Source organism: Drosophila navojoa, chromosome 2, assembly GCF_054131105.1.
Source record: "Drosophila navojoa isolate 15081-1374.11 chromosome 2, UAZ_NAV_1.0, whole genome shotgun sequence".
NCBI classification, from domain to species: domain Eukaryota; kingdom Metazoa; phylum Arthropoda; class Insecta; order Diptera; family Drosophilidae; genus Drosophila; species Drosophila navojoa.
Window position 1 is genome coordinate 4085471 of NC_142890.1, and position 27660 is coordinate 4113130.

At 40.4% G+C, this 27660-nt stretch overlaps 1 protein-coding gene and 1 long non-coding RNA gene across 3 annotated transcripts in view; one reads left to right on the forward strand and one right to left on the reverse strand.

The window, feature by feature from the left end:
* The window catches only part of LOC108660277 (patj homolog), a 34442-nt gene extending 7401 nt beyond the window's left edge, over positions 1–27041 (reverse strand). Inside the window, exons 1-2 of one of the 2 annotated variants that reach the window (XM_030383099.2) lie at positions 24930–27041; positions 23994–24878 (exon numbers count right to left, since the gene is read on the reverse strand). In XM_030383099.2, coding sequence (XP_030238959.2) covers positions 24034–24878; positions 24930–26841 — 2757 coding nt within the window. In that variant the 5' untranslated portion in view covers positions 26842–27041 and the 3' untranslated portion in view covers positions 23994–24033. Of the gene's footprint in view, positions 1–23993 lie in introns of both variants that reach the window. The other variant, XM_089265796.1, reaches the window with a different exon arrangement.
* LOC149092062 (uncharacterized) overlaps positions 1–27452 on the forward strand; it is a 45262-nt gene extending 17810 nt beyond the window's left edge. The window contains exon 2 of the long non-coding RNA XR_016196136.1: positions 27041–27452. This is a non-coding gene — a long non-coding RNA (uncharacterized LOC149092062). The remainder of the gene's footprint in view (positions 1–27040) is intronic.
* The last annotated feature ends 208 nt before the right edge of the window (positions 27453–27660 follow it).

The following is a 27660-nucleotide window of genomic DNA, read 5'->3' on the forward strand; positions in this document are numbered from 1 at the left end:
CTTGTATTTACAATCGATAAATAAGGAAATCACTGAACTCTTTGAGTTCTTTACAAAACAAAATTATAAGCTGTATACAGTCTTGGACAATTCTGTCGATAGTTTCTTCCTTACAAAATATACTTTTAAAACTATAGACCCTAATGTGTCATCCATATGCTAGCAATGTTGATTGCTTTTGGAACAAAAAATGTGAATGAGTTATCGATAAGTATCATGGCGTCACATGAGCGTGCTCTCGCAAGGAAATTTTCACCAAGATGCTCGCTAGTAAGCGATTTCCAGTCCGTAACATAGGTATACGCATTCCTTATATACCCTTTGTTTATCTATTACCCTCAGTGAGCATTGGCTGGCTTGGAGCACGGTGCATGGCGAAAGACTTTACCGGGTTTGCTGCACAGCATCCGGGCGCGCAGTCATATTGACAGAGTCACTCTTATTAATATTACATCAGTGTGGAGCTGTCGTTCCAGCATGCTATCCCAATTGTCGCATAAAATGCTTTAGCACACTCGCACACCTGCACACACACACACTCTCGCACACACACACTCTCTCACTCATAGAGAATTGAGTGACAGGCATCAGCGAGCGTATGGCAGGAATCCGTTTGGCCATTGTCATGTCAGTGGATTGTGGGTGTCGGAAAATTGTATTGCAATAAAATGATTTATTTGCACGTATGTCCCGTGCCTAACAAGGATGAAGGATGTGCGTATTGGCAGCTAGCTGGCAAGCAAGTGACATGTAGGAATATGTGCTGGCTGCGCTGATGGCCCACTCGTTGGATTTTATTGTCTTACGACACGCGCTGTGCGAATTTCTCATAAAAATGAAATAATTCCATTTGCAAAACGCAGCCAAAAGTCGAAGTTACCCAAAAAAAAAATAAAATAAAATAAAAGGACGAGCACGAACGCCTGGCCACAGCATGTGCGCCTACAGATAAGACGACGTCCAGGCATAGCAACAGATTTCCGATTTCCAGCAGTCGCAGGACACAGGACATGGGCATGGGCCTGGGCATTGTGCCCACATTGGTGCGTTTTTATTGCAGCCGCAACTTTTATTAAAAGGCCAATGGCAGGAAGAACGCAACAAAAAAAAAAAGTATGCCGAAAAGAAAAACAGATAGAAAGAGAGAGGGAGAGGGAAGAGCAACGAGAGTGAGGCAGAGAAATACTTGGGTCTTATCTGGAAATGTCGTTTGTTAGATGTTTGGCGCCGCCTTCGCTCATGTTTGCGCTTCAATCTGCGCCAGGTCCCCCGGGCCGTTTGCTGAAAAAGGATTCAGTTTGGCCCCTGTTTGGCTGACAGGCGTACAGTCCGCCAATCGGCCGGCCTGTCTTTAATGGCCTTAAAATACTCGTTACTGTCCTTGGATACTTTTATGGAGTTTATCAAAACGAATGGCAGGCATTGACATAGATACATTTCATTTGCATCCTTTTTATGCTGATTTCGTAAACAAATTTCAGCTTATCAAAGCGTTCAAATTGAGTTAAGCCATCAGAAAGCCGGCTAATGCTGCCACCGGGCTGCCATCGGGCTGCCAGAGCCAAAGCCGATTCATTCCGCACAACTTGGCGTATAAGCAATGTGCTTATTATGTATACGAACCGTGCGCACCCAAATTGATTGCACAATCTTCAAATAATTGTTGGCGCAATCAATTTTGTTATTACCTGGAATTTATGCAAATATCATTTGTTGCACAACAAATTTCATTTCATCCACTCGAAAACTTTCAGCCATCTGCATAGCTGTATATGTGTATGTATGTGTATTTATTTTGTACATATAAATTTATATTGATTTTATTGCTTTTATAGCCCAACTAAAAACTTTCAATTCGCGCAAATTTTATGCAAATTTATTTTTACATTTATTATTATTGTTTTTTTTTTTTTATTATTTCGCATTTCCGCTGGAGTTAGCGTTTTATTAATATTGTTCTAAAAATTTATTGTTTTTCTTTGGCCAAGTTTTTGTAATATTTTCGCCGTGGGCAAACAATTTCGCAGCTGCTAGCAGAATTCTCTTCGATTGAATGTTTGAATGGAATTTAAATAATAATAATAGTTGAAAAATTTGGAATTTTTCGTTCTCACATTTGTGTAGTTTGCTATGCAAATAATTTCAACTAAAGCCCGCCTCTTTTGCAGTATTTATACAAAAAATTTTCCACAATTACAGGAAAATAATAAAGAACGGTAAAATAATTATAGCTGTCTGCGCTGTATACCAAAACTTTAGTCAGCCAATCGCTCAATCAATCAGCTAGACAGAACAAAGGAGAGAGAAAGAGAGAGAGAGAGAGTGAGATAGCTAAGCAGCTATTTGTTGAGCAGCTTTATCGACTGTGTGTGTTGGGAAATCATTAAATTGCAATTAGTACTCTTAACTCCCAACCAGAGACAGGGGGTAGAGGCAGGGCTGGGGCACCCCCCACCACTCGGGTGACTTGTCACTCACTTTGTACACTGACTGTAGTATGTCAATACCAAAGGCACACAGCCCTACAGTCTCTACAAACTGATGAGCCAATACCAAAGCGGAGCGATAGCAGAGTAAGAGAATAAGAGAATAAGAGTGAGAGAGAGCCGTAAGAGTTTAATAATTAAAGCAGACAGACAAACCGAAATGCCAGAATACGGCCGCTTGGCTGTGGCCTGTGGTAATAAAAGTGAAAAACGAACGAAAGGTTACTTAATGACATTTTGATTACAATTCGAAAGGCTCAAATACCAAAAATACATTGCAAAGGTTTCGATTTGCTAAAATACCTTTCGATTCGAGCGGCGTGTCGGCTCTGTGCCGTTAGCCTTGAGCGCTGTAATTGTTGTTGTTGTTGTTTTTCGTGTCTCTCTTGTCAAAGCTTTCATTGTGGCATTGAGTTGGCCATAAATTAAAGCCGCTCCACAGTGTCCATCATGTTGAAATGCTTGCATTTTTCATAGCTTGCATTTCAATTTCATGGCCAGCCATTAAAATTGACAGCCAAACCAATACACCTAAATACCAACTGTGTGTGTGTGTGTGTTTGTTCATAAATGGTGTGTTGATGTAGCTGCTGTCCGCCATGCCGAAAGGCTTGCCAGCAAATAAAACAAAAAAAACAAGTAAGAAAGCTCTAGTCGAGACTGCTCGACTACGAGATCCCCTGAACCCTACAAGCAACTGATATTTCAATAATAATTAGCACCCACACACGCACTCATGCAAACAAATACACGCACACACACACACTCACATATACAGGCGATTGCGCTTGGGTTGCGCTGCAGTGTTGGCAATATTAGGAGAACTTATTTGTTGAATAATTTAATTTCTAGACGTACGATCGTAATGAAACTTTCAGAACGTATTCATATTGTTTAAATGTATGTGTATACCGAAGCACAAGTCTCTAGTATTTGATATACGACTTCTACAAAGATGATGGTGAGGGGGTGGATATAGGGGCGGGGGGTAAATTTTAACAAAAACCGAAATTGTATGACATGCGTCTTAATATACATTTTAAATTTGGAGACTCTAGCTTGAAAGATGTAGGAGATATAATTATTTAAGTGATATTCGATAAGGTTTTTTATCGATAAAAAAGTATCGGAATGAGTTATCGTTTTTTAGTGATAAACTCGATCTGCGCGTGATATATACGGACATTTTAAAAAAAAGTTGAAGTCTCTAGCTCTTGTATCTTCTGAAATCGACGCGTTCAAACATACGGACAGACGGACGGACGGACGGACGGACGGACGGACGGACGGACGGACGGACGGACGGACGGACAGACAGACGGACAGGGCTAAATCAACTCAGCTCGTCGCCCTGATCAAGAATATATATACTTTGTGGGGTCTGCCACGCCTCCTTCTGCCTGTTACATACATTTTAACAAAACCATTATACCCTGATTTCCCATTTTCAATGGGTTCAGGGTATAAAAATAAGAATTACACGACTGAGTTTATGGAGCCAAAGTTTTGCCTTCTCGTATGTCTCCCTCTCTCTCTCCCTCTCGTTTTTTATACCCTGAACCCATTGAAAATGGGAAATCAGGGTATAATGGTTTTGTTAAAAGTATGTAACAGGCAGAAGGAGGCGTGGCAGACCCCACAAAGTATATATATTCTTGATCAGGGCGACGAGCTGAGTTGATTTAGCCCTGTCCGTCTGTCTGTCCGTCCGTATGTATGAACGCGTCGATTTCAGAAGATATAAGAGCTAGAGACTTCAACTTTTTTTTTAAATGTCCGTATATATCACGCGCATATCGAGTTTATCACTAAAAAACGATAACTCATTCCGATACTTTTTTATCGATAAAAAACCTTATCGAAGATCAGTTAAAAAATTATATCTTCTACATCTTTCAAGCTAGAGTCTCCAAATTTAAAATGTATATTAAGATAAATTTTATACAATTTCGGTTTTTGTTAAAATTTACCCCCCGCCCTTATATCCATCCCCTCACCCTCATCTTTGTAAAAGTCGTATATCAAATACTAGAGACTTGTGCTTCGGTATACACATACATTTAAACATCATGATTACGGTCTGAAAGTTTCATTACGATCGTATGTCTAGAAATTAAATTATTCAACAAATAAGTTTTCATTTATTGCCAAGACTGCAGCGCAACCCAAGCGCAATCGCCTATATATGCGTGTGTGTGTACGTGTGTTTGTTTGTATGTGTATGTGTGTGCGTGTGTTTGTTTGTATGCGTGTGTGTGTGTGTGTGTGTGCGTGTGTGTGTGCTAATTATTATTGAAATATCAGTTCCTTGTAGAGTTCAGGGGATCTCGTAGTCGAGCAGTCTCGACTAGAGCTTTCTTACTTGTTTTTTATTGTTTGTTGGGCGCATATTTTTGCAATCTGTGCCGTTTCTGCCCTCTCTCCCAATTTCGCTGGTGCCTTGTTTTAAAGCCCTTAAAAGCATGTTGCATAATTTAAGCAGCGGCGGGGCGACAAAATTGTTTTAATGTTTTCGCCTTGGCTGACGCTGAAAAGTATGCTACATTTTTCAACATTTTGGCAGTTCGTTTGCCATTCGCCTTTGTGTGTGTGTGTGTGTGTGTATGTGTACTTTAGAGCCAGTGCAGCAGCTGCTGCTGTCGCAATCACCAACAGGGAAAAAACAGGACCTCCAGCCCCTTCTTTATATCTCCAGCTGGTTTATGTCCGTAAGCCCGATGCATTTTTATTTGTTTTTATTTATTTTTTCGCTCTTTGATATATATATATATACAACGTAGGCATTTGCTGATCGGTCAAAGCGACCGAGTGTTAATTTTTGATTGGCTGTGGCCCAGAGCACTGAAATTGTCAAGTGTCGTTTAATTGCTACCTGCCAGCAGCCATCTGCCTGCCACCTGGCATCTGCCACGTGCCAGCAGCCACCGGCGGCTATTTGTCGTAAAAGTCAACTTTGACCCGCATACGTGTTAGCTGCTGACTTTAACATGACCTCGCGCTGCCACGCCCCACCCCGCCTCGCCCCGCCTCGCCTCGTCTCGCTGGCCGCAGGCGAATGTCAACAATAAATTGAAATATTGAATTTGACTTTCGCTTTAAGTTAACTTCATAATTAATGAAATCCGCATAATAAATGAACTTAAATATGAAAATTAAGTGCAAACAGAGCTCGGCCCGACGGCACGAGTTTGGCTTTCTGCTAAAATGCTTAGTTAGATGATTTGAGTGTAGCATTAAATGCTCAACGAGGCGTGGAAACACATACAGCAAGAGAGAGTGAGAGAGAGAGTGATAAAAATACAACAAGCGACAGCAACAACAATTGACAATGACAACAAGGCAATTTAACGCGGCTCACATGAATTTAATTTGCGTAAAATCAATTCCAATTTGTAGATTGAAAAAAAAAGTGAGAGAAATATATATAGGGTATGCATGATCAGATGTTATCCTGTAGAAGTAGAAGTAGAAGTAGAAGTAGAAGTAGAAGTAGAAGTAGAAGTAGAAGTAGAAGTAGAAGTAGAAGTAGAAGTAGAAGTAGAAGTAGAAGTAGAAGTAGAAGTAGAAGTAGAAGTAGAAGTAGAAGTAGAAGTAGAAGTAGAAGTAGAAGTAGAAGTAGAAGTAGAAGTAGAAGTAGAAGTAGAAGTAGAAGTAGAAGTAGAAGTAGAAGTAGAAGTAGAAGTAGAAGTAGAAGTAGAAGTAGAAGTAGAAGTAGAAGTAGAAGTAGAAGTAGAAGTAGAAGTAGAAGTAGAAGTAGAAGTAGAAGTAGAAGTAGAAGTAGAAGTAGAAGTAGAAGTAGAAGTAGAAGTAGAAGTAGAAGTAGAAGTAGAAGTAGAAGTAGAAGTAGAAGTAGAAGTAGAAGTAGAAGTAGAAGTAGAAGTAGAAGTAGAAGTAGAAGTAGAAGTAGAAGTAGAAGTAGAAGTAGAAGTAGAAGTAGAAGTAGAAGTAGAAGTAGAAGTAGAAGTAGAAGTTAGGAAGTAGAAGTAGAAGTAGAAGTCGAAGTAGAAGTAGAAGTTAGAAGTAGAAGTAGAGTAGAAGTAGAAGTAGAAGTAGAAGTAGAAGTAGAAGTGGGAATAGAAGAAGTAGTAGCCAAAGTGGAAATTGGAGTACTACTAGCAGTAAAACAAGTCGTAATAGTAGTAGTAAAAAAAGTAGAAGCATGCTAAACCGTAAAAGGCTTACTGTTTTTCATCCCAGCTGGTTTCTCATTACACAGCGTTTTATGATACCCGCTGTTGGGTGGTTTATGGCCACAGGGTATAATAAAAAGCCAACTGAACAGAGCATCATCACGGATTGTTGACAGTGTCATTGTGGCTGTGTGGTTAATGGCAATTGTTACTTGTTTTGGCAAATCATGCAATGGAAATCCTTTAAAACGCAAAACAAGCAAACAAACCGAAAAAAGTTCTTAGCACACCCAGCACACACACACACACACATACACCACACACACCACACATATATCACACACACAGACAAAACATATTCTCCTAGCCTTGGCGCTGATTTAGTGTGCTATATGAAGCGTATCATATTGGCTGAGTGTCTGTTTGCATGTGGCGCTTTGTATTCTCCAAATACACACACTCGCACTCACACATACACACGTACAGACACTGAGTGGCAACAAATAATAGAATTTGTCTGGTTTTAAGGATGACAGGCACAAGAGGCAGGATAATGTGCACGGCAAGCGAGGCGCAACCAAAACCCATTTCCGCATACAGAAGCCAGAGATACCTACCCCGGGACGGTGGCCCGGCTCGTGGCTCGTGGCTCGTGGCTCGTGGCCCGGCCCGGCTGGCTGATAATGTACGAGTTGTGGCTCCCTGTGCGACAGCCTCTGCCTCACCTAACCGTAGGCCCAATATCATCATCAATCAAGCCGAACATATCAGATGTGCATTCACATGTACCCGGCTTACATACACCACCTAGTTATGGGTAGCTTGAGGTCGAGGCCGGGGGTAGCTCTGCGCAAATGGAAGCCAGCTCTGCGCCCCTCAAGTGGCATAGGCGACAGTTAGCTCTCTAACAAATTTGTATTCAAATTGCAATCATTTCTTTGTTGCTCAATAAGTTGAAGCCTGCCTTAGTGCATTATATATTGGATCTATAGACTATTGCTGTAGAATTTTCAATAGGCAATGGACTAGCAGTATAATTTGCAATGGATAAAGCAATCGATATGTATCATAAGTAAATCATCGATTATTGTTCAATTATGGATAGTTAGCTTTGTTAAGCGATTTTTATATATCTGTAAATCGAGCCTATTCCACAATTAATAACTATCTAGGATAGTTGATATTTGCATTTATATACCATATGTAATCATAACAAATAATACATAGCTAGGCTAAACGATTTATTATCGATTGGGTTTTATCAAATAATAATAATAATAATAAAAATAAAAAAAATAATAATAATAATAATAATAATAATAATAATAATAATAATAATAATAATAATAATAATAATAATAATAATAATAAATATCAAATAATTTTTGCAGCTAAAAATCGTTAAAGCATTTAGCTTATATACCAATAGATGGGATAATAATAAATAATAAATATAGTATTATAATAATAAATAATAATAAAATAAAATAATAGTAATAATAATAATAATTATAATAAAAGAAAGAAATTCGTTCTCAAAAAATTCTCCATAATTTGCATTTCTGTATAAATTGGATATCGGGACTTTACTCTAGAAACTCAAATTAAGAGCAGAACTATTATATTGTTGTTATTTATTTTTACATGAATTCCGGTTTAAATTTTGTATTATATGTTGCTATATAAAATGAATGCTCTAGCTGTAGTCATAGTAGTCAAAGTATATGATATTTAAGTCATTAGTATCCTTTCAATTTTTATATGAGTTTCTTAAGTATTCTTTCATTTCGAAAGAGATTGCTGAAAACTTTGTAAACATAGTATAATACCATATAAAAATTCTATGCCAGTATCGATTGAGCTCAATTATCCGACAGCTTTAGCTTAGGCATATTAAAAGCAAAAACTAGAGCGACGTGACTTGTAGTAACATTTGTTATCCAACTAAAAATGCATTAATAAACAAAGGCCTAATGCGCTCTATAGACTATACATAGTATGTATATATGTACGTATTGGAATAATAATCTAGGCAACTGCTGCTGCCAGAATGTGCACTTAAAAACGTTTGCTGTCTATGGCCTACGGCTGAAGTGCAGCGGGCACTGAGAAATGCCTCTGGGGGAGTTGTGGAGGCGTGGGGGCGTGGGGCGTGGGGGGGCGGCCCAAAGTATGCAAATGTGAAGCTCAAAGCAGCCTTATGGCCAGTCACGTGGTAATTGAATCGTGCTACGAATTGTAAGCGAGTTGTAATGCGTTCGTCCGTCTTGCCTGTCTCCCAGGGCAGGCAGTCAGTCAGCCAGGGCTGGGTCGGGCCAGCAGCAGGAGGCGCTGTGCAGCCATTAGAAAAGTGCACAAGGTACATGTGTATTTGTATGGATGGCTGATGTGGGTGTGGGGCGACATTTCAATGCTTTCAACGCACACGCAAACTAACAAACAAACAAATATCATTACAGTGACTTACATATGCAAACGGCTGGCTGACAGCACATCAAATAAGTATATGCACACACTCGAAAGGATATGAAAGCCGGTGACGACAACGCATATACATAAAAGATGAAGAAGAAGAAGAATTGCATATAAATACATGTATGGCAGAGTGCACGCAGCAGAGGGAGATAGCCAGAAGAGAGAGAGAGAGAGAGAGAGAGAGAGAGAGAGTGGGGGGGGGAGGTGGGATGCTGAAGCTGGCGACATCTGCGGCTGCGATTCTCAAGTGGTTGTACGCGAGCGCCCGCTTTGATCGAACTTGCCGTGGCGTATACGTAATTTATGCATATAAATACATGAGTACTAACATTCACACACACACACACACACACACGCATATATATAACACTATTCTCATATTTGCAGTCACATACATCTTCATTCAATATACATGCATGTTTTTTCGCGTCGATAGCAAACAACAACAACAACAACAACTACTACTACTACTACAACAACAACAACAACAACAGTGAGTGCCATGAAATAACATTACGAACAATAAATGTGAAAACGTCGCACAGTGGGTGGCACAAGTCCACAAACACTGAGCGTAACTGAAAGAGATGCTTGATCCCATCCATTATTCGTTACCCTATAGGGTTTATGCATAACGTACATATTGAGTTAACTAAGTTGATTGCGCATCAAGCTCAGCCAACTCAAATTGGCATGTCAAATCAATTGCAAAAAAGAAAACTGAAAGAAAGAACGGAAAAGTGAAAGTGAAAGTGAAAGTAAAGCTGACTAAGGTCAGAGTCAGATGTGAATTAATGTAAGATAAGATTTTTGCTTTCCCTATGGCACCCACACGGCATCTTTTAGGTAGTGCCTACAAATATTCTATGCGTATGTCTTTTTTATTGGATTCTAATTGGGTTGAAGTTATGCTGGCTCTCAGCTTAGGCTTAGGCTGTTTATGAGTTGCTCTGAGAGGAAGCTAGAAGTACATCTAAAGAGGTTCAGGTTTTTTATGAGTTGCTCTGAGAGAAAGCTAGGAGTAAATGTAAAGTTTCCCAATACCTAAGAGGAAAATTGAAAGCTGAAGCAAAAAGCCTTATATAATATATCACATATGGAGCCATGATAGAGCCCAAAAAAAATATTATTAAATAAAAACTAAAGCCAATTCCAAGACCAGGCCAACTCATGGAAATTCATGTGGAAAGTAATCTCCCTTTTATAAACTTTTACAGAGTATGTGTCAGTCGCAATGCTCTTAGCTGTTTTCTCATGTTTTTTCTTTTAGCTAGCCTCATAGATTCAAATCCCAGTGCACTTTACAAGTTGCTCTTAGCCGGCGGCGGCGGCGGTGCCAGCTGCTGCTGCTCCATCAGTTTTGCTGCTCTAGCGAAAAGAGCCCAAAAAACACGAGCACGAAGAGTGCCAAAGGGAAGCAGCTGCATTTGTGCGGTAATCTGTGCATGCACAATGTGCACTCGATGCGTATGTGTGTGCGTGTGTGTGTGTGTGTGTGTGTGCACAAGCTATCTCGCTATTACGGTGACTGCAAACATTTTGCCAATGCAAACAAAAACTGCCTGCAAAAATGGCCAAGGATTTGGATCAGCAATTAACTGGCTGCGGTAGCTGCCAAAATCGAATGGATCCATTTGTTGCTAATAGTTCCCTCTGTACGGATTTCCTTAATCCGGAACACTTAAAATTAAGGGCCATTGAGTTCAGTGCGTGCGTATGCATATTTGATGACCATGTGTGCCTGTGTATGTGTGTGTGTGTGTGTGTGTGTGTGTGTGTGTGCTGGACACCTTCAAAGTCTTATAACTGCACTAAATATACAAAAATCAATTTCAATTTCAATTTAAATTCCGTTTCGTGCCAGCCTCAGCTGAATTATTGATGCCGGCTGGCATTAGGCGAAAAATAGCAACTGATATAAATATTTATAAATATTTATTGCAGCGAGTTTTGGGGAATGCTGTCAAGAAAACGCCTAAAATAGTAGTGCTCATATATGTGCATCTTCTATATATAATTTTGATCAATATTTTACAAGTCAGTGTAGCTGAGGCGAGGCTCTATGCAAGTCTAATGAACTCTCTGTGACAGATTTAAACTGGTATAGCTTAGGCACTATTTATAATGTGAGATAGGTCGATTTAAATGCTATTTTGAAGTCATATATTTGTCTCATGGAAATAACAGAATAATGGGAATAGCACCAGGTTGGACTAGCGATTTTCTTCGACTCTTCTAAGACCCTATTAAGAATAAAGTTTTGTACTCTTACAAACTATTTGATAACGCAGCTATATATTATTCACTTTATACCAATCTCTGTCTATATGTTGAGCTAAGCATTTACTTATGCAATTAGCATGTAGACATAAAGCCAAGCCCAAACTAAAATCGATTGCATATTCAACACTCAGTTTCATTCTACACAAAGTTTTCTACATTTCTCATAAGTTGACTTATAAATGGCATATCTCCCATGACATATCATTTAGAATATTTGAAGATCTGAATGTTATCGATAACTTAAACAGTAACTGAAATGTAGTTATCGATATAAGTATCACGCTTTGTCACCATATAATATTATAGTATTTATTTATATTGCAGTAATTAATAATTTTGTAAAAAAAAAATAATAATAATAAATTTTAAAACAATATTTACAAAAATATAAAATTCATGCTGTCAACATAAAACAAAAAATTTTAAAAATTTTAGGTAAAAAATGTAGTAATAAAATACATCTCAACTAGCAAATCACATAGAACTATATCTAAGTCTCTTTATATACCTTTTCAAAAGTTTACCGCCTCTACCTCCGTTAATACAACTTCCCTCCCACCCCTGATAAGCCCTTTCAAGTATAATAATCGCCCACTCACATAGCACTAATCAAGTTTATATAAGTTTTCATATGCATAAGCAACTGCGCCCTCCATATGCTCTCACTCAACCCACTTGATTCCCATTTGCATCATCAAAAGTTGCCATAAAAGGCTGTTAATATACGTACAAGTTTCTTTCATAAGGCAATTTGGTAATGTCATGGTGTTCTTTCAATAAAGTTTATCAGGCATAAGCCGTAAAGCGTTTGCAATAAAGAACTGTTTGAGTAATTGCCGAGCAATGACAGCGCATTAAAATCAAAGAAAGACATCAAATTAAAAATATTAATGGCGCATAAACGGAGCGGATTCAAATGCACGCTGCAAACAGTTTAAAGACACGAACCCACCCATGGCAGTACGAACTACTCACTATGGAAAGCCACGTAAAACCGCACCCGAAGTGACCATAAAGCATTTACAAGCTTGCAATGAAGCTGCGAAAGTTGTGTGACTTTATGATTATTACTTGAGGGATATACACATGGTCAACCTCTATCTCTCTCTCCCTCTCTCTGGCACTCCATCTCCCTCACATACACACGCACAAAAAAAAATTGCGTCAGTGATTGTGGCATGGGTATAATTAAATATGAACACATATGTTTTCCCTTTATTTTCCAGTGTTTTTCACTGACAGAAAATCAATAAGAACAATGCCAGAGCAAGAGCCAGAGAAACCGTAACAGAAACCGAAACGGAGCCCAAGGTGAGCCACTACGCCTTTTATTTACCATAATTATTAAAAGAGCCAGCAACGAGAGCATGAAATAGTTTATAATTTAAGCGCATTAAGTAAATCAGTTCACGTACTTAACTCCTCAAATATTAATAACACGACGAACCGAGTCGCTTACAAACTTAATGACAAAATCATGAGTCGAGCCTGTGGTTAGAGAACGCTGAGTGCTTGCTAGAGATGGGTGTTTCTTTTCGTGTTAACCAATACTGAAATAGGTAGTTGGTTGAAGAGAAGACAGAAGCCAAGGGTACTTTTTGAGCATACAGTGTTGCATAATGTACCTGTTTTCCCACACTGAAACATTGTTAAACATAAAAATAGTATAATATTCGTTTAAATACTTATGATAGAGCTAGCAGGTGTTTATTGAGAAAATTCTTACCAGCATTCAATGTTTTTCAACACTTAACCAACACTGGAAGGTATTGCTAGTAACAATTTAAATCATATAGAGTAAAGCACAAAGACTTATTGGCATACAGTGTTGCATAGTGCTTTCAGTAGTCACTTTACCAACACTAATCGAGAAAGTTTTCGTTTATATTTATTATTATGCATTGATGTATATTGCTTTGAACTGCAATACTAAAGTTTCTAAGACTATAGTAAATAGTATTTGTAAATGTTACTATATTAAAACACTTCTCAACACTATCTCAAGAAAAAAAACACTTCATTAACACGCGAAATATAAATGCTTGATTGACTTGACTCTTCACACACGTTAAAGACTTCATTACAGATTTTTCAGAAGTCACGAGCATGTCTTTCGTGTCACGTGCGCACCTCTAGCCAAGGCTAGAGCAGAGTTATGGCACATGTAATATGTATATGTGTATCGAGTGCGTCACAGCAAGGACTGCGCTGTTTGTTGTTTTTTTCAGTCCTCATTTCGGGGTCTCCTGTGCGTCAGCTCTTAATATTTTATGTATATTTAAAGCGCTCGCTGGCTCCGTCACTTGCCGCAGACGTAATCAGGGTCTTAACGATCTTAACTCGCGGACATGGGCATATTATTAACGGGGCGCAGGGCGTGTCAGCGGACAGATAACAATCAGGAAAAGCCACTCAATGCTTGCTGCTGACGATGCACGAAGCGACGCGACCGAACATTTTTTCGCCTCTTTTATCAGAGTTCAATTAAAGGTTGTCAAGGGAGGCGGGACCACCAGGAGGAGGAGGAGGAGGAGGAGGCGGGGTTTTGTCAAATATAGCTGAGCAAATAACAAGCAGATAACAAGCTCATTTTCGTGGCACTTGCGGTTGCAGCGAATGTGCCTCAAGTGGCAGCTGCGGACAAGTTGCCGATATGCGAGGCCAAAAGGCAACATCGTGCTGTAAACACACAAAATGTTGCATGCAACCCGGCGCTGGCACTTCTTTAAATATACACCCAAACACAGACACACACACACACACACACACACGCGAACACACACTCACACTCATGCATAGACACATCCGTAACGTGCAGCGAGCTCTGCTCTGCTGTTTCTTCTTCATTCCGAGCAGCTGCTGCTGCTGCTGCACTTGCCACAGAATTGTTGCATTAAATAAACGTTTTGTATTCCTAGCGTTCCCATTTCAACATTATGTAGACCGAGCGCCTGTAAGGCACAAAGACGTTGATAGATTTGCATACATCCCAGTCTATGTGCGTGTATGCATGTGTGTGTGTGTGTAAGGACCCACTTGGTAGCATGCCACAATGGCAACTTGTCTAAGAAAGCAACTAGGGAATGCGTGTGTGTGTGGGTGTGTGTGTGTGTGTGCGTGTGTTTGCGGCATCTAGTAGTATTCACAATGGCTTTTAATGAGTTTTTGTTCTGGCGTAATTATTCTTTTTACACCAGTTGCAAGTCTGCACTTATAATCAGCATGTGGCAGAGTGATAGCTGAAGTTGAGCCACAAAAAACAAAAAAAGAACGAGCTGGCGTTGCAAATGCGCTTGCCATAACGCTTCAGCGGCACCAAACCAACAAATGCGGCGCACTCTAATGATATATGTGATGTAGAGGAGCAAGGGTTAAGGAATTGTGGAAGTGCTTAAGTTGGGATAGAGGCGAAAAATAATATAGTAATATATACATTTTATAGAGGAAATGGGACTATAATGACTAGCATCAAGGATAGACATCTAATGGATGCTATCTATTCCATAGTCATTCATTATCAATATGCAATGCTAAGTTTAGTCAATAGTTGATTGGGAATTGGATTTATCAATCTCTAATATGGATTCTCTATATAGCCCTTTCATTCACCCTTAAGTTCTTTACCAACATCTGCTATTCTGCCTTCGCCTAGCCAGTTCTGTGAGAGCTCTACAATTGCTGCTTCCTCTATTTCAGTGCCCACCCAATGACAGCATAAAACTAAGTGGGGAAGGGAAGGGGTGCTCCACAACAACTAAACACCTGCCACAGGTTATTGTATGCGGAGCATGTCTATTAAACCGAACTGTGTTTACTTGCTGAAACCTTTTTATAATTTGTATTTTCGCAGAACTGAGCCCAACGTTTGGCAAAGTGTAAATTGGATTTTTTGGTGACTAGATATATTTGTACATGCCACGCGGCCTAGAGGCGGGCTATGTAAATATATAAGGCCGTAAAAGGCTAACAGTGATTCAGCTGCAAAGCGAGGTATATTCTCTATAGAGGTTATAAATTTTTTTTTTTTCGAATTGTCATCGATAAAAATAGAAGCATATTGTATATACATGTATATATATATGTATATATGTATATATTATATATCATATATTATACATTATTTCTAATTTACCTACGGATAAGCTAATGTACAGGCAATTTAACTCGCAATACTATGGACAATACTGTTCTTATCTAACTGTACTTAACCTATATAGTTTTTAATATTATATTTACATTTTCAGTTTTATCAAGTATCACAAAAAATGTTTTATGTATATGATAATCATTGCATGCACAGGATACATCTGGTATATATGATTGTTGGTATATAAATTGCTGTTAATTTACAGTTAGAAAACTAATCTCAACTCTTTTAAAAGAAAAGTCTAAAAACCAGATATGATATAATAGATATTGCACTAAACCAATATACCTCTTTTCACTATATAAACGCGCAAATTCCTATAATAAATGAGAGAGAAATCGAGAGACAAATTCTAAAATCAAAATTTCAACTTTATTGAACCCCCAAACTATGCACATGTATTTATGGTAATTTAAATAGAATCTCTGTCAGACTCGCCGCATAAATTGGTATTTATTAAACAAAATATCTGTTCATTTGCCGGCAATAAAATCGATTTGATTGTGGCACAAATGCACAAATGTGTTTAATTGTAATAATTATTTGATGAAATGCGAATGGAAGCCAGCAGGGGAATGCAATGCGAAATGCAATGCGAAATCCAAATGTTGCACAACAAAAGCTAAATGCATTAATCACACACACACACACACACACACACACACACACGCATAGTGGAGGAGAGTAAAGTTAAGTTTGGCTAGATTATGTTGTTGCTATTTTTGGTATTTATATTAGGGGATTTACATTTGGGGCCGTTGGAGCACAATGCTGTCCACATTATTAGTGGCTGAAATGTTCAGCTTCCTTCAGCTGACCCGCACTCCGCACTCCCCCTTGGCCAAATTGGCTGGCAGTCAATTATGCGAATGTTTACATTAATTTGACAACAAATTGCATTTGATTTTAAATTGCACACAATGCAATAGAGAGGAGCCCAACACATTTGCCCAGCCCAGGCCATGGCACGCCCACTTGCCACAGACAGGCAGCTGGTGTAAACAATTTGGGCATTTTGTTGATTTATGAAGCGCATCGGATGTTTCCTTAATTAAAATGTTATTAAATCCAACGACATCGGCGCCCAAATCAACGTTCACGTCAACCTTGTCAGCAAATGCCAACAACTTTTCGCTTTTACCCCAAAAATTCAATTGAAACTTGGCGTGTTTCGGATATGTGAACACACACACACACCCACACACACATATTTATAGCTATGTGTATAAATATATATATATAAATTGATATTTATTTATTTGCAATGCCTCTCGCATAACAAAGAAATTAAACTTGCATTTCTCTGCTCACTTCTGTGGCCGAACTTTCCTTGAGCACTAAATCCAATTCAATTGTTATTTATGCATAAAAACATTTCATATCTCATAGCTAAGCAAATTCATTTATATTTATTCATGAAGAGAAGCAGAGGAATTCATAAACTAAGCACTTTATTGGTTTGTTTGTCTGTCTGTATAAGTGTACATTTATCTCACTTTTTTGAAGCTACACACATCTGGAAGGTAAACGGAGGCTTCTATGAAGGCTCGTACTACAAAGTATGTTTATATTTAAATTATTCATCTTTTTATTCTTGCTTTAAATTTTATATTTATCTGTTGTATAAAAAACTGATATTTTATATATATTTGTATATTAATTTTAAAGTTTGTATAGTTATATTATCATTTATGTATTTATATTATATTTATACTTTATATGTACTTTAATTGATATATATATTTTATATTTTATTCTATTGGATATTTATATTTCGATTTTATTATGAACATGACAGTTATATTTAATATTTATTGATATTAGATTTTATTCTTTTTTATATTTTTTTATATTTTGTTTTATTATATTTTATATTTTCTTCTTTTTTTATTTATTTTATATTTTATCTATTTTTATATTTTTATTATTTTTTATATTTTTATTTTTATTTGATATTATTATATTTTTTATATATATATATATATTTTATATTAGATTTATTCTATTTTATATTTTATATTTATATTATATTTATATTTTATATTTATATTTTATATTTTATATTTATATTAATATTATTTTATAATGTAAATTTTATATTCTAAATTTTTCATTTTATATATTTTATTTACTAGCCTCGTCACTTAACCTACCGCAAATGCTTTGCTGTAAATAGAGCTATAAATTCCAAGTCTAGCGTTTTTTGGTCAATGGAAATTCTGAATATTGAATTGGATTTTTATCAAACATCATCCTTCTTTATTCCTTATATTCTAGCTTTTGTGCTTTCGCCTTTGTGGCACACAACTTAAAATGGAAACGCTTCAATGTAAATCTGATAGCGAGCTCGAATGGGCTATTGAGGGCTCTATTGATTTATGGCATGCTCTTTATAGTAAAGCAAATATTGGCAAATGTTTTATTTTTGCTCTACTATATTATTTTTCAGCAGTTCTTAAATTTGCTTAACTCAAAGTGCTGCTGCAAATTGATTTAGTCTTAAATATCAATACGTTGAAAATTTTCAAAGCTCTCAGCTGCGCCACCTCATGGGCTTTGCCCCAGCCACACCTATTCCGCCCTCACTTCGAGGGCTTGTGTTATTATAGAATTATAAATAAATCTCATTAAAATCTAATTAATATGGAATCATAAAGGCAACCGCACAAATTTGTTTATACTGTTGCTTTTTTTGTTATTGTTGCTTTGTTTTTGTTGCTCTTATTTTCAGAGATTTTAATTAAGCTCCGCACACAATTATGGCTATAATTGAAAGGCCATCAAACTATTTATGGACATTGGGCACTGGGATATATTTCAATGGCTGGGAGTTATGTATAATTGCTCTGTTAAGAGACAAATCGATTATTAATTGAAGAGCTCGGCATGTGATATGGCCAGTAATACATATACATATGCGTACATATATAGGTTGAGAGTATACCCTACTTATATAACCATAAAATTAGCATAATCATTTCATTTTCTAGCCATTTAGCAATTTGAGCCAATAACAAGTTGAGCACTCGACATTATATATAGATTTATTTAATATACACATGTTTCTACTCATTAATTGGTTAAATAAAATTCCGTTTTTTAGCTGCTGCACAGTAGATTATTTTCATCGTACCCTGTCTTAATTGACTCGAGCGTAAGGGCTATATTGTTCTGTGACGGGAGGTTTGTAATAGGAGTTTATGTGAGAAATTGTCAATTTGAAATTTACATATAGAAACAAGAATCTTATACAAGTTAATATGAACGTCTATCGACTCCTAAAAACATAAATTTGCTCGTTCAGTTTTAGCCTTTAAGGTTTAAAAAACTCTAAAGTAAAAGAAAGTAAAATAATATATATGTAAATTAATAAATATATATTAATATATTATATATAAAATAATATATATGTAAATTAATAAATATATATTAATATATGAAAAATTATTTAAATTACTTCTTCAAACCTATTCGAACCTATTCTATTTGACAGCAATTAAAAGCAATTTAATTATATTAAAGCAAATATTCCCAAAGTGATTACAGAGTATATATGTTTTTTCAGCTCCTCTTTTATATGCTCATATCTTATATAGTATATTGAAAACACACGAGTCTAAGCGCCGGACAGTCAATCAGTCGCTTCGCCTGACCACGGGCCGCGGGCCAAGGGCCACGGGGCATGGGGCATGGGCCATGGGGCAGCCGCAGCAGCCGCGGGCGCTGGCCAACAATTTTTCGACTTTTCGTTCATTTTGTTGCGCGCGTCGTGCAATAGCGAAAAATGTTGTTTTCAATTTTCAACACTTTTAATGGCCAATTAATTAAATGGCCAAACAACAACAATTACATATAGATAACTGACTGCGTATGTGTGAGTGTGTGCGTGTGTGTATGTGCATAGCTGTGCACACGTCTGGGAAAATTTTCTCGGCAAACAATTTTTTATAATTTGCCGTTGCGAGGCTTTATTATTTCTAGGGCAGCTGCCGGACAATGGACTCCATTTTTCATGATCCAGTTGAAAAAGCAAATAAGGCGAGCAATAAAAAACAAAAAAACAGAGGAAAAACGAAAGAGAGAAAGAGCGAAGAAAAACAATAATAAAAACACATATCTATCGTCGAGCATACATAAATCATGCGGGCATTAATATGCGAATACCAAACTGAAAGCTCGTAGCTCGTTATTTATGCCTTTAACAATTGCGAATTATGATTTTTTAAACAAATGTCAAACGTATCGTAAATTATGAATGACTACGGGGACTGAGAGCAGAGCAGAGCAGAGCAGAGCAGAGTGGAGCAGAGTGGAGCAGAGCAACACACTCAATTAATAAAATTACTATTTATGGGATTTTGAGATACATCCATACGCAGACAGCCCCACACACACACACTCACACATGCACACGCACACCCACACTTACACATTGGCACGCACATGTGTGAAGTGCTTAATGCGCAGCTTGTTGACCCCCATAGGATTACCAGCAAATTGGCGTCTGTTCTTGGGGGATGCGTCCCTTCAGCCCAGACGGGGAGCAGCAACAACAACGGCGACATTCACATCTTAAAACTTCTGCTGCCAAAGTTTCGTATTTATTTCTATGCATGAATTATTTATGGCAGGACTAAACCGAGTTGAACGCAACTTGGTCGCCTAGTGTGAACGAACCCTCTGCACAGTGCTTTAGGTGTTAGGACATCCAGCCGGCCGACCAGTCGGTGTATTAAAACTTTTTCTCCGGCCCACTCAAAAGGCATTTAAAAGTCCAGATGACTCCGACTGCCACAAAGCGGACTCTAAACTCTTAAAGCTGTTTCGCTTGAAACACAATTTGAAAGAATTGCCTAAGGAAATTCTGCCTGCTAAGGATGACGATGAAATACTCTAGAATAGTTTGAGGAATTGATGGCAGCAGAGAGCTGATATGGAATGGTTGAAAGACGATCTTCGTGTGGCTTTAAATGTGAGAGATAGATATATAGAGAGACAATTAGGTAAAAGAATGCCAAGAGAAAAATTATGTCTGCTGAGGACGGTGTTGAAATACCCTAAGAGTAGAGCAGCTATTGCTGGAAGAGCTCTGAATGCTATAGTTATAGAATACTATGTGCTGAAATACAATACTAATTATAACTAGTTCAGTTAGTTTGTTAAGAGATATATTCAGATCCATAGAAATCAATGTTGATTGTAGAGCTCGCGTTGCAATTTTTTATGTAATACTATATGATAAACGTTGCTGCTACTTGTAATTAATATAAAATGTCCATTTATATGACATTCGATGGATAGATAGACAGATAGATAGACAGATTAATCGAATAATGGATATAAGAAATATAACCTATGATTGATTATTGAAGACGAACACGAAATACTCCAGGATAAAAGCTGTTGTTCTGAGAGCTCAATTGGCACATTTTAAAAATGAAGCTGGCAATAATGAACAGATACCTTGTACTACTCACAAAAATCGTAATAACACTGCCCTAAACAACGAGCATATCCTGATAGTCCCTTATACTGAAAGCGTAGCCCTGTTCTGACTTTTCATAATTCAAACAAAAGTCAACGTACGATAGATATATTTATATTTACTTCAAATTTGTTAATAGCTTTATGGTATATATATCCTGATCTACCTGATCTACCATTAATCTACCTTGATGGTGCTCATATTACTCAATTTGATTAAAGATGTTTGAAATAAAAGTATTGAAACGAAATATTTATGCAGAAAATATTGACAAAACTTATACTTTCGCTAAAGGAAAAGTTCTTAATAATCTATTAAAAAACTTTCATTTAAATATTTCTTAGAGGATACTAATCTGAATTTAGTTTTATGTTAAGAAAAATAAAACAGGTTATTGAAAAACAAAATAGTTTTCTTCAACCATAAATAATTTTTAACATTAACAGAGAAAGTGAGGAGAACGTTATACCGATGACGCTCAGTGTATAGCACGCAAAACTAATTTATCAACTCTCCATAAAACCCTCTATTCTACATCTTCGCACTATTTACTTATGTGGAAAAACTGGCAACACGAAGTGAAGCACTGAATTGAAAGTTCCTTTGAATTGTGAAATGAATTAGCTAAGGACTACTTAGTTCTCACAAAGGACTGCAAAGCTCAATGATAAATACAAATTGATGCTTGAGACACAAGTAAATGAAATTCCTTTCAACATTTGTTAGATGCCTTACATAGCTCTTAGCCATTTTTGCAGCTCTTTCAAGTGCAATCAAGTGCTATTTATATTGAAATATTTTCACAGTCTCTGAAAAAGAGTGTGCAAGAGCTCGGTCGAAAGAATAACCACATCAAAAACAAGAAAAAAAAAAGCTCTGATAATAAATGTCTGCCCTAGAGACTCGAGACCTGAGTGAATTTATAACATAAATTTGTAAAAAAAAAAAAATGTAATGAAATATATTTGAATTTAAAAAACACAAATGATGTGTCAAGCAAACGACCCAGGTGACTATATACATATATTCCGGCTGTATTCCAGCTCCATTCCCCTGTCCGGCAAAGCGCTGCTATCAGAGATGTTGCCGAGTGTATCAAAACTAAAGTGTGCAATGAAAACTTTTGCGGATTGCGTCAAAGATTCTTTGAGAAAACTTTTGCACCTGCCACGCGCCGCTAGCACCAAGAGAGAAAGAGAGAGAGGGGGGAGAGGGAGAGGGAGGTAGTCCACCAGACTGAATGTGGGCAATCAAAGAACGAATTAGAGGACAACAAGTGGCTGACAAAAGGCGCAAAGAGTTCTTGTCAGCATATGGATGAACACGAAACACTCGAGCACTCGAATCTCTGCCCTTCCCCGCAGTCCACGCTCAAGCATTGTTTTCCTTTTTTTTTTCGTTGTTGAGTTTTCCCTTTTCTGATATTACAGGGTATGAGTGCTATAAATTTGACAGAGTTTTTGTTTGCCAACACTGTGCGTGTGTGTGTGTGTGTTTGGGCGCGGGGGCGTGTTAACGGGGCGTTGCTGTGGCCAGCAATTAAATAAAGGCTCAAAAAGCACTACAAAGCCAAAAAGAGTGAAAGCCGACGAGTGAGCTGGCACGACTGAGTGGGGGGCGTGGCAAAGGAACAACATTAAAGGAGACCAAATTGAAGTGGCAGCATTTGTCACTGACAGACGTTGGGGCTCACAAAAAGCGAAAAACGAACGGAAAAAATGAACGAATATAATAAAGAGCGAGTCAAAATGTGCCAAACGGGTATGCACAACTGTGTACTACAGGCTCATTGTTAAATTAATGTACAGCTTATTGATCTTATTAATTGAAATATAATATACTCTACCTCTAGCTATATGATAAGTACTGAAACTTTTTTTTACTTCAGCCTAGCTCATAATCTCACTGGCAAACCAATATTGCCGCTTCACACTCTGAGCGTGCATAAGAAAACTCGTCAGGAAACTGGCGACAGCTGCCTCAAAAGATGATTCAATTATAGCCCAGGCAATCCGCTTTGCCAATGGAAATGGCATTGGCAATCGAATTCATATTATAACGGCAACAGGTGCAAAACACCGTTTGAAACGATTTGGCATTTGTGAATGCTTAGCTTGAAGTGCACAAAGAGATACCCTGGACAGATATTGCTGCCCCTGTTCAAGTGCTCGAAAAGTTCTCCAAACTTTTGTGTGCCTAACTAATTTACATATTTATTTACAAATTTTTGCATATACAAAGATAATCGAGATAAAATATTTTTGTTAAAGGACTGTGAGGTTTTCTTACGAATTTAAATTTAATAAATATTTGTTCTCCATGAAAAAGGCTTTTCCTGTTTAATACTCAGATGCCCAACATCTGCTTGATTTCGTTATACCCATCAAACAGTTTTGTATAATTACAGGGCATTTTTGACTTGGTACTTGAACATGCTGATGGCGCTGCAGCTGCTGCTGCTCAAGAACATTCTGATGCATACTCGATTGCTTCACATATTTAAAAGAACAAAAATTCTTATAGCAAATGCTATCCCAAGACTCTTCACGTCGGCTGATCGATAGACAAGGAAATTGCATATTGGAATGCTAATAAGATTCAAACTAGACATATCTCAAGTGGAATGAATGCTAAAAAATGTTAAATTAAGTTTGTAGCCAATGGCAGCGCCTTTAGTATTTTGCTAACATTGCCATTACTGTTAACAGTGTCATTCCTAGCTTTAACAGTCCTGTAGTAGTTAGCTGACCAAAGTAGTTAGTTGTCTCACTCTAGCATATGAAATTGCAGGCAGAGATCTAGCTCCAATTGAATATGATTTTTAGCTTTTAATCAATATGAGAAAGAGAGAGAAAAGTAGACAGAATAGAGCGAATGCTTTGCTGCGCCTTAAAGTTTGTTTCTGAGCACTTTAAGTGTTATATATGCATGTATATATATATGTACATATCTATATATTTTATCATATAAAAATGTATAATACTCACGCATCATGAGCTGTCGCTGAGATTGTAGTTCCGCCTGGCACTATGTGCTGCTCGCCGAGTCGGCGATCGGCGAGGCAATGTTGCTGTTGCTGTTGCTGTCCGAGGTGGAGAGGGGTCGGCAAATGCCGAGACGCGTTCGACCCGGTGGCATGGCCTTCAGTATGGCCACCGCCTCGTCCAGCTCGAGGCCTTGGAGCGAGTGCTCGCCGACGCTGATTAGACGATCGCCCGGAAAGATCTCGTTGGTTGCCTCCGCAGCACCACCGCGTATCAGACCACGTATCACAATCACACTGCCCTCCGCATCGAGGGGATCCTGATAGTCGAGTATGGAGAAACCGAAGCCCTGCTCTGACTTTTCAATGTGCACCACTGTCACGTCGCTGCTCCACAGCGCCAGACCGGACATGTTGTCCAGCGACTTGGAGCGCTGCACTGTCGCTCCGGCGGCGCCGGCGGCGGTGGCAGCTGCAGCTCCAGCTGCCGTCGCTGATTCTGTCAGCGTTGCCGTGCTCGACGTGTAGAGGGAGCTCTCCGACTGCGCCTTGCTCAGCAGATTCTGAAGACTTTGATGGCCGCCGGGCAGCAGGCTGCGCGTCTCGAAGGCCTCCGGATTCTGGGAGGTGTTGATTATCGAGGGAGCGCGCGTGCCGCGAGCACAGACCAGTTTCACGCTGGCCGGCAGCTCCTTCAGTATCTTGACCACGTCGATGTGACGCAGGCCCTGGAGCTTGTGCTCGTTCACCTGGAGCAGCTCGTCGCCCGGCCGCAGTATGCCCTGTTTGCCGACGGGACCGTCCTCGAGTATTGAGCGTATGTAATGATGCGGACGCTTCTCAATGCCGCACTCGACGTCGACGGTGCCCTCGAGGCTGATCCCTAGACCTGAAAGTTTATTTATTTCGGCAACTAATATTTCACTTTCGGGAAACTCACTTTTCCAGGCCACCCGCAGCGAGGCGGCGCTGGGGCTGGACACTTTGGCGGGCGTGGCCGTGTCAGTGCCCTTAAACGCTGGCACATCCGGCTCATTGGTGGGCGTCTTGCCATGCTCCGGCTCGCCGACGGCTGCCGCTGCTATCGACTCAGTCTCTGACTTTGACTTGAACTGTGGCAGGGGCTGCGGCTGCGTCTGCGGCTGCGTCTGCGGCTGCGGCGGCTGTGGCAGCTTCAATTCAGACTCCGGCTCTGGACACTGCTCGTCGGTGTCGTTGCCGCTGTCGTGATCGTGGCCATGCCCACCCAGTCCAAGGCCCAAGCCGCTGCCAGTGCCATTGGTGAGCGGCGGAGCACTGTGGTCGCTGCGGTCCAGCATGTGCGACATGTTCGAGTCGACGGTGTCCCGCGAGGGCAGCTCGGGAAAGTCGGGCAGCAGCTGGCCATCGCCGGCATCGGTGACAATGGAGTCCGCGTCGGCCGATTTCGGCGGCAGCCAGCTGAGCGTCGCTATCGAGGGCGAGGCGGGCATCGACAGCTGGGACTGGGCATCGCCATCGTTGGCATTGGCGCTGCCGCCGCCCACCTTCATCTCGGTGAGGGCCACCTGCAGATGCTCAAACTTGCGGCCGCGCAGAAAACGCTCCAGCGTCAGATGCACCTCAATGTCCGTGTTGCGCAGCAGCTCCACAGCCTGATGATTGGTCACGCCGGCCAAGGTGCGGCCGTCGACGGCGACGATGCGATCGTTGATCTGAATTTGGCGGCTCATCTCGGCGGCGCTGCCCTCGATGATGCTCTTCACAAAGATGCCGGACAGATCCTCCTCCTCGCAGACGTAGCCGGCCACGGTGATGCCCAGCCCGTAGACGTTCTTGTGCAGCACCACGACGTACGTTTCCGTTTCGGGCGAGTCCACGTATGTGGAGGGCGACTCGGAGTCCACGGAGCAGCAGTCGCCGTCATTTGCCGGCCCTTTGCCGGCTATCACAGTGCCATCCACATGCTGCGCCCGCTGCCCACCTCCTTCCCCATCCTCCCCACCCACCTGCTGCTGCGCCTCATCCTCGTCGTCGTCGTCCTCAGTCTGCCAGCACTGACCCAGCGGCAATTGCAGCGACTGTCGCGCCGTGAGCAGCGCTGTCGTCGGAGGTGGCGACAGTATGGAGTAGGGCACTATGTCGGGATCCTGCAGGCAGGAGCTGCTGCTGCTGGCCAGATTGGCGGGTATCGGCGGCAGCGGCAGATCGGCCAGCTCAGTGTCGGGCGCTGGGGCCATGGCGGGCATGGAGGGCATGGAGGGCATGGCGGGCATGGTCGGGGGCAGGGGCAGTGATAGGGACAGAGGCAGGGATTGGGGTTGGCATTGTGACTGTGATTGTGACTGGGTGTGGGACTGTGAGTGGGGCAGGGGCAGTGACAGTGGCAGCGGCACATTGCCCTGGTCAGCCGTATCGCCAGCTGGGGCGCCCGTGACCAGGCCAACCAGACTGCCCACATCCAGGGGTGTCGTCGCCGTGGCCAAGCTCGGATTCTGAAAGAGATGCCGCGACAGTTCTTCCGGGTCGGAGAGGAGCTTAGTTGGTATAATGGGCGCATGACTGGCCAGCGTATTGTAATCGATGGCCGTCGGCTCCACGGGCCGAGCCACAATCAGACGCACCTGAGCTCCGGTCTGACGAAGAACTGTGGCCACTTGCTCCGAGCTGAAGCCGCGCAGATTCACATCGCCAATCTGCAGCAGATGATCGCCCAGCTGCAGTCGTTGATCCCGCTCGGCCACGCCCCCCGGCGTCAGCGCTTTAATGACAACGCCCGTGCTGCGACCGCCCACCAGAATGAAGCCCAGCCCGTTGCCATCGTTGATCAGATCAATAACCTCCACCTGCGACCATTCGGTGCTCAATACCATCTCGCTGCTGCTGCTCCAATAGTTTCAGTACGTGTTCGCTTGACTCTGCTGGTGCGGCGGCTCGGGCTGGCTGCTAACATGACCGCTCGCTGGTGGTGGTGCTGTTGGCAAGCTGCTAATTGGTGTTGTTGCTTGATTGTTGCTGCTGTTGCTGTTGCTGCGTGTTGTTGCTGTTGTTGTTGGTGTTTGGTGCTGTCAGTTTGTTCTTGAATCGCTTTCACTTGTATTTATTTCACTGTCGCAGTTATTGTTATTGCATTTCGTATCATTCACCCTTGCCACATTTGAATAACGATTATGGCCCGGCCGGGTAACGGCTCCTGGCACCGCCGACGCCAAGAACGTTTAACGACAACAGCCGCACGCACCGCCACCTGCCTATCAGGTAAATTGACACACACACAGAGAGAGAGAGAGAGTGAGAGTGAGAGTGAGATAGAGATAGAGCTGATATTGCGTATACGCAACGTCAGCCCTTACGTCACGCGACAGCAGCTGCACTCGCTTCGTTTATTTATTTTTACATTCTCTTTTCTTTTTGTATACATATTTAGTTTATTTGGCGTTATTTTGTTTCATTTGTCGGGCAACCACGCGTTTGGAGCGCCTTTTTTAATGGCACCTTTTTTGCACGATTTCGTAATTTAAATGCACACACACGCACGCTCGCACACACACACACACAGAGGCGCGCGCGAATGGGTTTTCGCCTGGCATTCACGTGCCACGCATGCCTGACATACACAGCTCCAGCACCACCTCCACCCACTCCGCCGACCCACGGCACGGCTACCACGGCAATTAATTCCAAAAGTGAGC